The sequence below is a fragment of the Mustelus asterias genome, unplaced genomic scaffold, assembly GCF_964213995.1.
Source record: "Mustelus asterias unplaced genomic scaffold, sMusAst1.hap1.1 HAP1_SCAFFOLD_92, whole genome shotgun sequence".
In the NCBI taxonomy this organism is placed as follows: Eukaryota; Metazoa; Chordata; class Chondrichthyes; order Carcharhiniformes; family Triakidae; genus Mustelus; species Mustelus asterias.
In genome coordinates, this window is record NW_027590141.1 from 1,130,555 (window position 1) to 1,147,177 (window position 16,623).

Below are 16,623 nucleotides of genomic sequence, written 5' to 3' on the forward strand. Positions count from 1 at the left end.
CATCCATGACCTCCCACGCGCATGCTCCACACTCCATGTAACGCAGCATTTCGGGGCAGGTCTCCGGGTTCCAGTGCGCAGGCCAGGAGCGCGGACACGAAAGGCCCCACCCATTGCTCCCCCTCCCCCTGCAACTCCTCGAGCCAAGGTTTCCAGGCAACCGACTGACGGCTCCGTCACTGAGCGAGAAACTGGTCCGTTCTCGCCCCTCAAGACCCTGGACTGCGCATGTCGAAGGGAGAGGGGAAACTGCGCATGTGTGGGGGGCGTGACCCCCTGACCTTCATGTTGCGGTGTTAACCAATGGGGCAAGTTGGGGGACCGGAAGGACTCTGGTCCTCCAGCCAATCAGAGTGCGGGCTTTGTGCGGAAGCGCACAGCTGAGTGAGTGTGTTCCAGTGCAGAGTGTGGAAAGAGCTTTAACCAGTTACACAGCCTGAAAATACATCGCAGCATTCACAGCGGGGAGAGATTGTACCCGTGTTCTGTGTGCGATTTAACTGATTGTTTAACCTGCAGAGTCACAAGGTCACCCGCACCATGGAAAAACCGTGCAAATGTGGGGACTGTGGAAAGGGATTCAGATCCCCATCTGAGCTGGAAACTCATCGACGCATTCACACTGGGGAGAAACCGTTTAGCTGCTCTGTGTGTGGGAAGGGATTCACTCGGTTAACCACCCTGCAGATGCACCAGCGAGTTCACACCGGGGAGAGGCCGTTCACCTGCTCTGTGTGTGGGAAGGGATTCACTCGGTTATCCACTCTGCGGACACACCAGCGAGTTCACACTGGAGAGAGGCCATTTGCCTGCTCTCAGTGTGGGAAGGGATTCACTCAATCATCCCACCTGCTGACACACAAAGTCACTCATACCCAGGAGAGACCCTTTAAATGCTCTGACTGTGGGAGTGGCTTCAAAACCTCTCAGAAACTGGTGTCCCACCAGCGCATTCACACTGAGGACAAACCATTCAGCTGCTCTCACTGCACAAAGAGGTTTAGATTGTCAGCCAAACTGCAGAGACATCAGCGAGTTCACACTGGGGAGAGGCCGTTTACCTGTACTGTATGTGGGAAGGGATTCGCTCATTTATCCACCCTGCTGACACACAAAGTCACTCACACCAATGAGAGACGCTTTAAGTGCTCCGACTGCGGGAATGGATTTAAAAGATCTCAGGATCTGATGATCCACCAGCGCTTTCACACTGAGGAGAGACCGTTCAGCTGCTCTCTCTGCTCAAAGAGGTTTAGAACGTCATCCCACCTGCAGAGACACCAGCGAGTTCACACTGGGGAGAGACCATTCGCCTGCTCTGAGTGTGGGAAAGGATTCACTCTGTCATCAAACCTGCTGAGACACAAAGTGACTCACACCAAGGCGAGACCCTTTAAATGATCTGACTGTGGAAGTGGTTTCAAAATCTCTGGTGAACTGGTGACCGACCAGCACATTCGCACCGAGGAGAGACCATTCAGCTGCTCTCACTGCTCAAAGAGATTTAGAACATCATCCAACCTGTGAATACACCAACGAGTTCACACTGGGGAGAGGCCGTTCACCTGCTCTGTGTGTGGGATGGGATTCACTGCTTCAACCAACCTGCTGAAGCACAAAAGCACTCACAACAGCGAGAAACCCTTTAAATGCTCTGACTGTGGGAGTAGCTTCCAAAGTGCTGCGGATCTGAGGGACCACCAGTGCATTCACACTGAGGAGAGACTGTTCAGCTGCTCTCATTGCTCAATGAGATTTAAAAGGTCATCAAACCTGCAGGAACACCAGTGGGTTCACACTGGGGAGAGTCCGTTCACCTGCTCTGAGTTGGGAAGAGTTTCAATCAGTAATCCAGCTTGCTGACACACAAAGTCACTCACACCAACGAGAGCCCCTTTAAATGCTCTGACTGAGAGGCCAGGTTCAAAAGCTCTTGTGAACTGATGATCCACCAGCACATTCACACTGAAGAGAGACCATTCAGCTGCTCTCACTGCTCAAAAAGGTTTAGAATATCTTCAGCAGGTTGGTCACCTGCTCTGACTGTGGGAAGGGAGTCACTCAGTCAGCAAACTTGGTGAAGCACCAGCAAGTTCACACCAGGGAGAGACCATTCAGCTGCTCGGTGAGTGCGAAAGGAATTATTCGGTTATCCAGCTTGCCCAGACACAATAACACTCACATCCGGGACAGACCCTTTAAATGTCTGACTGTGGGCCTGGCTTCAAAAACTCTCAAGACCTGATGCCCCACCAGCGCATTCACACCAGGCAGAGGCTGGTCACCTGCTCTGACTGGGAAGAGATTCACTCAGTCAGCAAACTTGGTGAAACACCAGTGAGTTCACAAGTGATTACAGTTCTGGGATTATTCTTGTGAATCTTTCTTGCTCCTTCTCCAGTGCCTCTATTTCCTTTTTCTAAATGGAGATCACAAATAGAACATAGAACAGTACAGCAAAGGAACAGATGTTTTGGCCCACGATGTTGTGTTGAACATGATGCCAAATTAAATTAATCGTTTCTGCCTGCCCTTGGTCCATATTCCTCTATTCCTTATGTATTCATGTGCTTATTTAAAAGCCCCTTAAATGCCCCTATCGTATCTGCCTCCACCACCAACCCTGGCAGTGCGTTCCAGCCACCTACCACTCTCTGTGTAAAAAAACTTATCTCTCGCATCTCCTTTGAACTTTCCCTCTCTCACCATCAGTGCGTGTCCCCTGGTATTGGACATACCAACTCTGGGAAAAAGATTCTAACTGTCAGCCCTATCAATGTCTCTCATAATTTTATAGATTTCTATCAGGTCTCCCCTCACCCTCTGCTGCTCCAGAGAAAACAACCCTCGTTTGTCATAACTTATATCATCTAATCCAGGCAGCATCCTGGAAAACCTCCTCTGTACCTTCTTCAAAGCCTCGGCATCCTTTCTGTAAGAGGGCAACCGGAATTGAATGCAATATTTTAAATGAGGCCGAACCGACGTTTTATAAAGCTGCAACATATCATCCTGACTCTTGTACTCAATAAAGGCAAGCATACCATATGCCTTCTTTACAACCTTGTCTACTTGTGTCCAAATTCAGGGAGCTATGGACTTGAACCCCAAGATCCGTCTGTACTTCAATGCTGTTCACGGATCTGCCATTAACTGTATACTTACCCTTAACATTTAATATCCCAACGTGCAGCACCTCACACTTGCCCGGATTAAACTTCATCTGCCATTTCTTCGCCCATATCTGTAGCTGATCTATATCCTGCTGTATCTTTTGACAACCTTTTACACTATCTACAACTCCGCCTAGCTTTGTGTCATCTGCAAACTTACTAACCCACCCATCCACATTTTCATCCAGGCTGGTCTCACAACTGGAGGCAAAGTTGTGAGACCAGCCAGTCCAGCAGAAAGAAACCCTCTGACCCTCCCCATTGACCAACTGTGAGAATGAACAAAATGCAGTCCTGGATGTAATTGAGAGCAGAAACAATAACAGCAGAATCCAACCCCTGGAATCACTCGTGAACCTGTTGGTGTCTCAGCAGCTGGGATGAAACTCTGAATCCCTTCCCACACTGAGAGCAGGTGAATGGCCTCTCTCCAGTGTGAACTCGCTGGTGTGTCTGCAGATTGGATGACTGAGTGAATCCCCTTCCACACTGAGAGCAGGTGAATGGTTTCTCCCCAGTGTGAACTCGCTGGTGTCTCCGCAGGGTGGATGACAGAGTGAATCGCTTCCCACACTGAGAGCATGTGAACGGTTTCCCCCCAGTGTGAACCCGCTGGTGTATCTGCAGATTGGATGACTGACTGAATCCCTTCCCACACTGAGAGCAAGTGAACGGTTTCTCCCCAGTGTGAACTCGCTGGTGTTTCTGCAGGGTGGATGACTGAGTGAATCCCTTCCCACACTGAGAGCAGGTGAATGGCCTCTCCCCAGTGTGAACTCGCTGGTGTGACCGTAGGCTGGATAAGTCAGTGAATCCCTCCCTACACTGAGAGCAGATGAATGGCCTCTCCCCAGTGTGAACTCGCTGGTGTGTCTGCAGCTGGGATAACCGAGTGAATCCCTTCCCACACTGGGAGCAGGTGAATGGTTTCTCCCCAGTGTGAACCTGCTTGTGTCTCCACAGAGCGGATGCCTGAGTGAATCCCTCCCCACACTGAGAGCAAGTGAACGGCCTCTCCCCAGTGTGAACTCGCTGGTGTTGCTTCAGGATGGATAACCGAGTGAATCCCTCTCTACAGTGAGAGCAGATGAACGGCCTCTCCCCAGTGTGGCTGCGCCGATGAGCTTCCAGCTGGGATGGGGTTCTGTATCTCTTCCCACAGTCCCCACATTTCCATGGTTTCTCCATGGTGCAGGTGTCCTTGCCTCTCTCTTGGGTGGACAATCAGTTGAAGTCTTGTCCACACTCACAACACGAGTACAGTCTCTCCCCGCTGTGAATGGTGTGATATTTATTTAGGCTGTGTAACTGGTTAAAGCTCTTCAGTCAGTGCACTAGAACACTCTCACTCGAGTGTGGCCGTGTGTTGGTACTTTTCCAGTCACACTGATGTTTGAAATCTTTTCAAATCGACAGACTGGACAAACGTTTCTCCTTCTAGATTCAAAGGCCGATGATATTCAGCTCCCAAGGAATATGACTCTGTCAGATCTCGACGTGACATTTGAGATTTCGGAATGCGATTCCTCTTTCAATATCCTGTAAAATGAGTTTATTAAAGCCATCACTGTCAGAACAGGATAGAAATTCAGAAGACACAATTCCAGTTTCTATGGAACATTATTTCCTCCCTCATTTCCCAAAAGCTGTAAATCTCCATCCCACACACTCTCCCTCCATTCTCACTCTGCTGTATCTAATATTCACCCTCCCATTCTCCTGAAGGTGCTGATTGAGGCTGATTGACGGATCCATGCTCACTGCTTCCTCTCCAGCACATAGAGATTATAAGAAACAGGAGCTGCAGTTGGCCATTCAGCCCATCAAACTGCTGTAAGGAATAATCATTAAGACAACATATATTGGAAGGAATAATTATTAGGACAAGTAGGAGATAATAATTAACATAGAAGAGATAATCACTACTTAAGAAGTTCTCATATATATCACATATCTTATTAAGCATACACATGGATACTCGCATAAATGAACATAGAAGCTGAAAGTAATTTCTTAAATAAACGTGAGAAAGTCAGACAACGGGAAAAAAGACTTGGCATAGCAGGATGCCCTACAATGGTTGAACAAGCAACAACCTTGGCTGATTAGACAATAAACTTCAGATAAGAAGGCAGGATGTAACCACAGTGATATCATAGCACATTCATTAGTGAAAAAACAGAAAGAAGGCAGATAACGTAGGTCTAGTAAATCATGGTGGCTAACGAAAAGTGGCCTTGGGGTCTGCAACAAAAAAACCTTGACTGTAAGGTAAGAATGATGAAATATGAAGCTAAATGTGGATAAAAAGGACTGTGAGAGCACTGGTTTTTTGGATTCATTCTGGAAATCCCGGCTTTATTGAAATGTACTAGCTAATAAAGCCTTGCTGCCTGGAAGATCAAGACTCAGACTCTCTATTCTGATTGATGAATTCTTCTTGCCGTCCACGGGGAACCACGGCAAATTTGGCGCTGCGAGCAGGGTAGAGTTGAGGTCGTCCGGTGACTCAACCCCGGAGGGATCGAGGGAGACGGTGGTCCGACCGGAACCGAGAAGTCCCCAGCCGGCCTTCTGTCAACAAGGTAAGCAGACTTGCATGCATGTAAATCCTTGTTGTCAGAAAGGGGTTTTCGAGGCCTGGCGCACCCGGTTCTCCACTGGTCCTGGATCTCACCTGCCCAAAAGATAACCTGCATTGGTAAAGTTAAAATTGTGTAAAATATTGAGAGACTGAGTCTGATCGGAAGGGCAAATTTTGCATGTAAAAAGCACGCTTTAGTTTTATGTACTGTATTGTCCACGAATGGGTAAAAAGTGAGACGCTACAAAAACCGAACGCTAATTGATGCAATTAGGTTAGTCGAGCGGTTTGGAGCGGGCTTCCAGGTTACGACTTGCCCAAGGAGAGTAAGTGTAGGCAAGCCTGCCAGTCCAAACCTACCCAGGACCTCGGAGAGAGTGACGTCAGCCGAGAGGAAGGAGAGATCTAGGAGAGATTGGTCTCCTACCTCATATAGTAATTAAGGACCTACGTTGATCGCCGGAAGAAGTGAGGGGATAGGTAGTGAAATAAAGTAAAGGGGCTACAAGGAGAAGCCTGAAAAGGTTGATCTGGAATAGCGGTGTAAGCAGCTGTTGGTAAATGTGGAGTGTAAAGCAGGATCACGACAGTGATGAATCACGTAGGAATATTGCAGTAATAGATTTCTTAAGTAGTGGTGTTAACACACATTTTTTTAGAGAAGATCTAGTAAAAATAGTTAGAGGAGGTTTTAGGGAGTGGTATGAGGGTGAGAGAAATGCCCTGCTAAGAAGAATAACTGAAGGAGTTAATTTGGAGGAAGTGAATAAGGAGTGGCCATACGTAAATTGGGACGAAATAATATACAAAAATTGGACGAGTGAAGCAGTAGAAGAAACATTGACAGAATTAATAGAAGAAATCAGACCAAGTAAGGCTCTGTTAGAAATCAGTGAGCAAGTGGAGGCATATTATCCACTAGCAGAAGAAAAAGGATTATCACCAGGAGAGGGAAGAACAGGGAAGCAAATACTGAGACCTCGGTTGGAAATACAGGTGTCAGTCAGGGAAGTGCAGTGGGAAGACAGTCCAAGGACAGAAAAAGGGAAAATAGTATATCGCATAAAAATAACAATAGTGCCAAATACCAACATATCAGAAAATATTAAGCCGCAAGGCAGTGCAAAGAAACAGAACATGCCATATCAAATTAAGACACCGGTGGAAATTCTGGGAGAAAAGTACCCAGCCCTGAAAGGAGACATAGCCCATGTCTCCCAAAAATGGACCAAAAGAACAAATAAATTAAACACACAGTGGCCAGAGGGAGGCACCTGGTGTACAGAAAGATGTGAGGATCAGAAAGGACTGGTAAAGAACTATAAACTAAGGGATAAATCACAAAAGAGAAATCAGAAAAGGAAAAAAGAATTGGAGATACTAACATTATTTGAAAAGGAAGGAAAAGAGAAAAAGCGCATATGGAAAATGCAAATGCCAGTTCAGATTCAGGAAAAGGAAAAATTGAAAGACCCACATATAGCCCCGCCCCCTTATAAGGAAAACCAAGATTTTGTTGGGCTGTATCCAGTAATAAAGGGGACAGTGAATTTTGAGGGGGAATATGAAGAAAGGGACATGACCCGCGAACAATGGGCAAAGCAGGAGGTGGAAAGAAAGGTAAAAAGGGAAGAAGAAGGTGCTAAAGTGGAAGGAGAACTGGATAACGTACGCCGTATGAGGCAAGAGTTAGAGGAAGAGATGGTTCGGGTAAGGGTGTTAAAATGGGCAAATAGAAAAATGGAGGAAGAACAGAGTAAAAAAGGTGAGGAGGCAGTGAGGCAAGGTGTGAAGAGGAGGAGGGTAAGGAAGAATGGGATGAAAAATGTAAATATAGCAAGGGAAGTGCAGGAGGAAAAGGACAGGGACAGGGAAAAGCACCCTATCAGAACCAGAGGGGACAAAACCAAGGATATAATCAAGGCCCCAGGCAGGGAGGACCACCTGGCCCTCCAGGGGTATGCTGGGGATGTGGGGAAACAGGACACATAAAAAGGAATTGTCCCCAAAACAGCTATAGACAAGGAGGTCAACAACAAATGAGTCAGCAAATGATGCAAGTGCCAACCAGTGACTGCCCAATGAGTCAGGGGCCAGTAAATCACCAAAGTTTCCTATAGGGAGGCCCAGAGAACCCCGAAATGGTAGGCCAGTATGTACAAATAACGGACACAGCAAATCTAGAACCTGTAATCAATGTTAGAATAGGGGGGGTTGAGATCCCCATGATGATAGATACAGGAGCTACTTGTACGTGCATACAAGAAAAATATGCAGGACACCTACCATTGTCAGGTCAGTTTGTAAAAACTATGGGGTTCTCGGGGAAAGCAGTATTGACTCAAATGACGATGCCGGTGCCTATCACCGGTGGAAACAAAACCACTCATGTGCCTGTGTTAGTATGCAATAAAACGCCACTGAATTTGTTAGGCCGGGATGCAATCTTAGGGTTAGGGTTAAAATTAGAGTGTACAACTCAAGGAATTAATCTGACGGGCATGTACGTAATTAGGGTAAGGGGAGAAGAGTGGGCCAATGTATATTGGCTAGGGGACATAGAAGAACAAATTAAAAAGCAGGTATGGGAAATTTGGGGGACATTTGTAGAGGCACAGATTCCAGACGCCGAATGGCCAAAAACTGAACTACATAGCACAATGATTTTTGATAAAATGCAACAGTCAGAGATACAGGAGAAGTGGAATAAAGAGGCAGGACAAGAACAGGAAATAAATTCAGACAGCATTTTAATCGGACCAGAGGGAGCAGCCCTCACAATTAGAAAGAATGAATGGGTCAGAAAATGGTTCTCAGTGCCTGAGACAGAACCACATGTTACGCTAAAGGTGAATCCTGATTACAGACCAAAGGATTTGGGACTTATGACGTTTAGGGCGCAGGAACTGGAATTTATTAAAGCAAACAATGAGAATATTTGGATGTCGACTGACGGACAAATGATGAAAATATCTGTTAATGCAAGGATGACTGGAAGACCAAAAGAGGTAAAAATAGAGTTAAAAAATAAAGAAGTAGAGCAAGAATGGAGAGCAAAGTTAGAAAAAGATTTAGATTCTCTCCCTGAGGAATTGTGGTCAAAGAACGACACAGATGTAGGCAAAGTTAAAACAGCTACCCCAGTCGAAGTAAAATTGAAGCCAGGATGTCAAGGACCTTATAAACCACAATATCCAATCAAGGCAGAAGCAGTAAAAGGCATAAGAGAAACAATCAGAGGATTAGTAGACGCAGGGGTGTTAAAAGAAACCCGAAGTAAATGTAACACACCCTTATTACCAGTTAAAAAGGCAGATGGGGAAAAGTGGAGGTTAGTACACGACCTGAGAGCAGTTAATGAAGTAGTTGAAAATATGCCAGTAGAAGTCCCTAACCCCTACACCTTATTGACTAACATACCGTCTGAAAGCAGATGGTTTACATTAATAGACTTATGCTCAGCATTTTTCAGTGTGCCCTTGGCACAAGCGAGTCAGTACTTATTTGCTTTCAAGTACGAGGGAAAGTACAATAGAATGCCACAAGGATTCAAACACTCCCCACATGTATTCAACCAAGTGTTGAGAGCAGATTTGGCAGGGATACAACTAGAAGGAACACTGATACAATATGTGGATGACTTGTTGTTGTGTACAGAAACAAAGGAACAGTGTAGGGAAGAAAGTTTAAAACTGCTGGGAAAGCTGGCGAAAGGAGGACATAAAGTGTCAAGAAAGAAATTACAGTTCTGTCAAAGAAAAGTAGAATACCTTGGAAGGGAAATAACTGTTGGACAAAAAAGAATAGCTCACCAGCAGATAGAAGCAGTATTGAAAATCCCAAAACCACAGACAGTGAGCACTAAAGCTATGACCAAATTACAAAATCTAAGGAAAAAAATGCATGACAATGCTGGATTTGGCCATAATATTTGGAATTGGCTTGATAATGTATTCGGACAATGGGGAGCATGGTTTGCAAAGGCAAGGGTTATAATGGTAGTAGTAATAATCATAATTGGACTAATCTTTTGTTGTTTACTGCCTGCTTTGAGATCTTTTATTACCAGACTAATGATGCGACAAATGGTAGTGCGAATAGAGAATGAACAAATCCCCGAACAAGAAGTCCAGGAATGGGGTCAAGTTGAATTACCCCCACCGAATAGACTCATGATAACTTTGATTGAGACTGACGCTCCTTGTTTTGCAATGTAGCACTAAAGACTGCAAAAGAGGGGAAGATCTGTTTCAATGCGTTAAAAGAAGATGGAAATTTGATTTGTATACCAGTGATCAGTATTTTCCTTCCTCAGGAACAAGGACTGTTGACACAAACTCTACTGCTCAAGTTCATGGTTCATCGAATTCGACCCAGGAAACTGAGCTATCAACTGAACTGACAAAACAAGAGAAATCACTGAAATTGAAGCTGAAAGACTGTATAAACTAAATAGTAGTAGCGGCGACTAAGCGCGGGAAAAGAATTGTGTAAACTGTGATAAATTGTACTCTCCCTCCTTGTGATAGCATGGGAAAAGTAAGGGTAGGATGGATGGGGATAATACTAGTACTTAGTATGAGGGGTGGCAAGAGTAAAAATGAACAGGAAGAAGACAGATCGCATATAAATACTTACCTATATATGTCATATATGTATGCAGAAAGATTGAACATAAGCAAATGTTGGGTCTGCACTCATGTCCCAAGCCATTCCCAAGAAGGCCTACCACTCCAGTCTCTCCCTTTTCAGATTTCAGAAACTATAGAATGGATATTGAGACAAAATAAGACAGGGGAAGGAGGAAACATGACAATGTGGGAGTCAGCTGGGTATAGAATGACCAGGTTTGCTACATGGTACCAACCAACCTACGACCATTCCCAGTTCCCACCTGTACCGACGGTCCTAAAATCAAATGGACCAGGATCCTTCTGTTTAAAGAAAAATGTGGATGGAGCAAGAGTTGGAGAAAGTAAATGTCAGCAAACTGTAGAATGGCAACCACCTGTGAAAGATTTAAGTACAGCTGGTATGTTCAAAATAGACTGGACTGAAATATGCAACATCACATCAAGCAACATGTGGGAAGGAAAAGCTGTACAACCTTGGATGACATTGGCTGATAACTTTACGGCCTACAATGGAACTTACTTTATATGCGGTACAAAGGCATATCCCTGGCTTCCTGTGAACTGGACAGGCTCCTGTTATCTGGGATATGTAGTGCCCTATATGCACCACATGCCTTCCCTACGAAGCTACCCTTCGCGAGCAAAACGAACAATCAGTAAGACTGACTGGTTCTTTATGATGGCCTTTCCATTACATGGGACAGGAAGAACGGCAAACGAGTTAATTCTGATGGCCACAGCCCTGGAACAACTGGCTAATATCACTGCAGCTGAAGCTCGATAAACAGGGCAAGCCTTGACAGAAGTATCAGCAGAACTGATGGCAGTCCGCACAGTAGCCCTGCAAAATAGACTGGCTTTGGACTATCTATTGGCCTCGCAGGGAGGAACATGTGCCATACTTTAACAAGAATGCTGTATTTACATACCAGATAAATCTGAGAATATAACTAACCTTGCAAAGCATATCAAGGCACAAGCTGACCAACTCCAAAAGATAGGTCACGAATTCCATGATTATAACCCACCTGGATGGTTAGGATGGGTGGGAAATGGGATGTTTGATTGGATTTTTAAATCATTTATGTTACTGTTGCTTATAATAGTAGGGATAGCATTCGCAGGATGCTTATGTCGATGTGTAATTAACAGGGCAATGGACAGCATGTACCATTATCAATAGTTTGAAAATAAGAGGAGATAATATGACCCTAGATACCATACGCATAGAGGGAAATACTTAAATGATCAAGCAAAATCAAGGAGGGAGAGATGTGTTTGTCCAAAGTGTATGAAATGTATTAATGCAAAAATGTATTTTAATGAACTATCAGGGAAAGGAAATCTGGAGGAGCAGTTCGCAATTAGGCTATTAATAAACAAAAAGGGATATTGATCCTACACTTAAGCTCCTCCACATTTCGTGAAACCAAACATAACTATGACATATATTGGGAAAATATATCAAGAAATAGTTTAGTGAGACAATGATGTCTCAAAGAGGGGATATGTAAGGAATAATCATTAAGACAACATATATTGGAAGGAATAATTATTAGGACAAGTAGGAGATAATAATTAACATAGAAGAGATAATCACTACTTGAGAAGCTCTCATATATCACATATCTTATTAAGCATACACCTGTACCCTTTTAAGTGCACAATACCTTACCAGGTCAGTACACATGGATACTCACATAAATGAACATAAAGGCTGAAAGAAGTCAAGCAAACACACAGAAGCTGAAAGTAATTTCTTAAATAAACGTGAGAAAGTCAGACAACGGGAAAAAAGACTTGGCATAGCAGGATGCCCTACAATGGTTGAACAAACAACAACCTTGGCTGATTAGACAATAAACTTCAGATAAGAAGGCAGGATGTAACCACAGTGATATCATAGCACATTCATTAGTGACCAATCAGAAAGAAGGCAGATAACGTAGGTCGAGTAAACCATGGTGGCTAACGAAAAGTGGCCTTGGGGTCTGCAACAAAAAAACCTTGACTGTAAGATAAGAATGATGAAATATGAAGCTAAATGTGGATAAAAAAGACTGTGAGAACACTGGTTTTTTGGATTCATCTGGAAATCCCGGCTTTATTGAAATGTATTAGCTAATAAAGCCTTGCTGCCTGGAAGATCAAGACTCAGACTCTATTCTGATTGATGAACTCTTCTTGCCGTCCACGGGGAACCACGGCAATCCTTCCTCAGGTCACTCACCTGATGGACTTTAACCTGGTGTTGTGAGACTCCTTACTATGCCCAACCCAGTCCAATGCCGGCATCTCCACATCATGGCTACCACGGAGAGTCAGCATGGATTTAAGTTGCCAAATGCATTTCCTTCTATGTTGTAATCTCTGCATCACTGGAAATTGATAAAGCAGCCACACTGCTGTATATTTCAAGACAAAAAATATGGGATCATAAATAACATATCTCTCTCCCATACAAATTTACAGTTCATTTAAATGTTAGCCCTTTTCTGGGAAAACTGAATTGTGAACATTGGGTAAGAGGTTACCCTATTAGCCAGATAAACTGAGGGAACTAAAAGATGTCAATGTCTTTGAGAGAGAAACAAAAATATACCTGGGCCTAGTCCTGTTCCTGAATCCGGTCTTCATCTGTAACCTTTCCAGAGTCTGCAGCCTCCCTGGATTCACTTCCTTTCCCTTCAGTTGCTGCAAGTCCCCAATTTCCCCCAGAATGAGAAAAGAAATGGAAAGGGGGAGAAAAGAAAGTGTTTTACTCACAGATATTAGCGACAGGAGGAAGTTTCAGTCTGTCTGAAGATCAATCTTCATTCACACAAAGCCAGCGCTCTGATCAGCTGGAGGACCAGTGTCCTTCCGGTCCTCCAACTCTTCCCATTGGTCAGCCCCTCAGCATCAAGGTCAGGGGGTGGGATCTCCGCCGGGCGGACCCGGGAGCCCCGCCCCCACCCATTGTTCCCCTCCCCCTGCACCTCCTCGAGCCAAGGTTTCCAAGCAACCGGCTGGCGGCTCCGGACAGAGCGAGAAGCCGCTCGGTGATCGCCCCCTCCCCCCGGCCCGGGACTGCGCACGTCCAAGGGAGAGGGGAAGCTGCGCATGTGCGGGGGTGCTCCCGCTGACCTGCATGCTGACGGGTTCACCAATGAACTATTCCTTTCTTAACTTTCTGGAAGCCGATTGTCTTCGAACATTCAAAAACCATTTAAACTGCCTTTTTACTCAGCACTTGCTAAAATACTGATTAAAAAACACAAAACTCACAGCTTGGACTCAAATACTACCCAGTGCAAGGAACTCGTCTACTTTCTCAGAAGACTAAGGAAATTTGGCATGTCAGCTACGACTCTCACCAACTTTTACAGATGCACCATATCACAGCTTGGTACGGCTCCTGCTCTGCCCAAGACCGCAAGGAACTACCAAAGGTAGTGAATGTAGCCCAATACATCACGCAAACCAGCCTCCCATCCATTGACTCTGTCTACACTTCCCGCTGCCTCGGCAAAGCAGCCAGCATAATTAAGCACCCCACGCACCCTGGACATTCTCTCTTCCCCTTTCTTCCGTTGGGAAAAAGATACAAAAGTCTGAGGTCACGTACCAACAGAACAGAGTTTTCCCTGCTGCTGTCAGACTTTTGAATGGACTTCCCTTGCATTAAGTTGATCTTTCTCTGCACCCAAGCTGTGACTGTAACACTACATTCTGCACTCTCTCATTTCCTTCTCTATGAATGGTATGTTTTGTCTGTTTAGCGCACAAGAAACAAAACTTTTCACTGTATGTTAATACATGTGACAATAGTAAATCAAATCAAACCAAAAAGGCAAATTGATCAGGCTCCCTGCCGATAGGCTTTTGTTCCAATATTTCTGAGTTCCTGACTTGGGGACCTTTCTTTGTGCTTTGGTTGTTCCTGCAGGTCAACACTTGCAAATCTCCTTTATCTTCTTCTGCTCGGGGTCTCACTGGCTGAGATGTGCTTTCAGTCACATATTCACAGAACATGCGCTGTTACAGATTAATGATCTGGAAGATGGAATGAGGGCATAATTGCTAAATTTAATTTGATTTGATTTTGTTTTGATTTGATTTATTATTGTCACATGTATTAGCATACAGTGAAAAGTACTGTTTCTTGCGCGCTATACACACAAAGCATACCGTACATAGAGAAAGAAATGAGAGAGTGCAGAATGTAGTGTTACAGTCATAGCTAGGGTATAGAGAAAGAGCAACTTAATGCAAGATAAGTCCATTCAAAAGTCTGATGGCAGCAGGGAAGAAGCTGTTCTTGAGTCAGTTGGTACGTGACCTCAGGCTTTTGCATCATTTTCCCAATGGAAGAAGGTGGAAGAGAGAATATCCGGGGTGCGTGGGGTCCTGAATTATGCTGGCTGCTTTGCCGAGGCAGCGGGAAATGTAGACAGTCAATGGATGGCAGCTTAGTTTGCATGATGGATTGGGCTACACTACGACCTTTTGTAGTTCCTTGTGACCTTGGGCAGAGCAGGAGCCATATCAAGAAGTGATACAACCAGAAAGAATGCTTTCTGTGGTGCATCTGTAAAAATTGGTGAGAGTCATAGCTGACGTGCCAAATTTCCTCAATCTTCTGAGAAAGTAGAGGCATTTGTGGGCTTTCTTAACTATAGTGTCAGCATGGGGGGACCAGGACAGATTGTTGGTGATCTGGACACCTAAAAACTTGAAGGTCTTGACCCTTTCTAAATTTGCGGATGATACAAAGATATGTAGAGGGACGGGTAGTGTTGAGGAAGTCGGGAGGCTGCAGAATGACTTGGACAGGCTGGGCAAATGGGCAAAGAAGTGCCAGATGGAATATAACGTGGGGAAGTGTGAGGTTATGCACTTTGGTCGGAAGAATAAAGACGTAGACTATTTTCCAAATGGTGAAAGGCTTCGGAAATCTCAAGCACAAAGGGACTTGGGAGCCCTGGTTCTGGACTCTCTTAAGGTTAACATGCAGGTTCAGTTGGCAGTTACGAAGGCAAATTCAATGCTAGCATTCACTTCTAGAGGGCTAGAATACAAGAGCAGTGATGTACTGCTGAGGCGGTATCAGGCTCTGGTCAGACCCCATTTGGAATATTGTGAGCAGTTTTGGGCCCCATACCTAAGGAAGGGTGTGCTGGCCTTGGAGGGGGTCCAAGGAGGTTCACAGGAATGATCCCAGGAATGAAGGGTTTGTCATATGAGGAGCAGTTGAGGAGTCTGGGTCTATAGTCAATGGAGTTCAGAAGGATGAGAGGGGATCTAATTGAAACTTACAGAATACTGAGAGACCGAGATAGAATGGACGTGGAGAGGATGTTTCCACTAGTGGGACAGACTAGAACTCGAGGTCACAACCTCAGAGTGAAGGGACGCTCCTTTAAAACTGAGATGAGGTGGAATTTCTTGAGAGGAGGGTGGCGAAAGTGAAACTCATTGCACAGAGGGCTGTGGAGGCCAGGTCATTAAGTGTCTTTAAGACAGAGATGGATAGGTTCTTGATCAATAAGGGGATCAAAGGTTACGGGGAGAAGGCAGGAGAATGGGGATGAGAATCATATCAGCCATGATTGAATGGCAAAGCAGACTCGATGGGCCAAATGGCCTAATTCTGCTCTGATATCTTATGGTCATATGGATCACTGTCTTTTAGTCACAAAGGCTGAGGGAGTCATGCCTCTCTCAGGGGGTGGCATTTCTCTCAGGAGCACAACACACAGGGGTCTATGTTCACTCAATGTCAGTTCGAGGCAGAGCGACTGCCCCCAATCAATGAGCTCCTGTGCCCATTCCTCAGTGCAGAACTCCTTCAGCCTGATCCTCCCACAGTACTCAGCCTGATACAGAGTTAGCTCTTCTAACCATCAGCCTTTGCTGTTGTCTTCATTTGCTTTATGGTTTTGCATCAGGTTATACTCTCTTTAGATCAGTCAAGAATTAGGGTCGCGAATGCGGCCATCTGGCTCATTAAGTCCATGCTGGTTCCCTGTGAATCAAACCATTGCCCCGTTCTATCCCCGTACCCCTGTAGGTTTATTTCCCTCAATTGCCCATATAATTTCCTTTTGGAAAGATTCCATCATCTCTGCTTCTCCCCCTTGCCGGAAGTGGGTTCCAGATATTTACCACTTTCATCAAATGAAAATGAATCTGAGAGCAGAGAAGGAGGCCATTCCAGCCATTGTACCCATGATATCCCTTTGAACAAGCT

The 16,623-nt window shown here is 45.0% G+C and overlaps 1 protein-coding gene across 1 annotated transcript in view; it reads right to left on the bottom strand.

The window, feature by feature from the left end:
• LOC144484126 (uncharacterized) overlaps positions 1 to 16,623 on the bottom strand; it is a 93,271-nt gene that overhangs the window by 4,741 nt on the left and 71,907 nt on the right. The window contains exons 5-6 of the mRNA XM_078202675.1: positions 4,054 to 4,241; positions 3,561 to 3,969 (exon numbers count right to left, since the gene is read on the bottom strand). Of these exons, the coding sequence (XP_078058801.1) occupies positions 3,561 to 3,969; positions 4,054 to 4,241 (597 nt within the window). The remainder of the gene's footprint in view (positions 1 to 3,560; positions 3,970 to 4,053; positions 4,242 to 16,623) is intronic.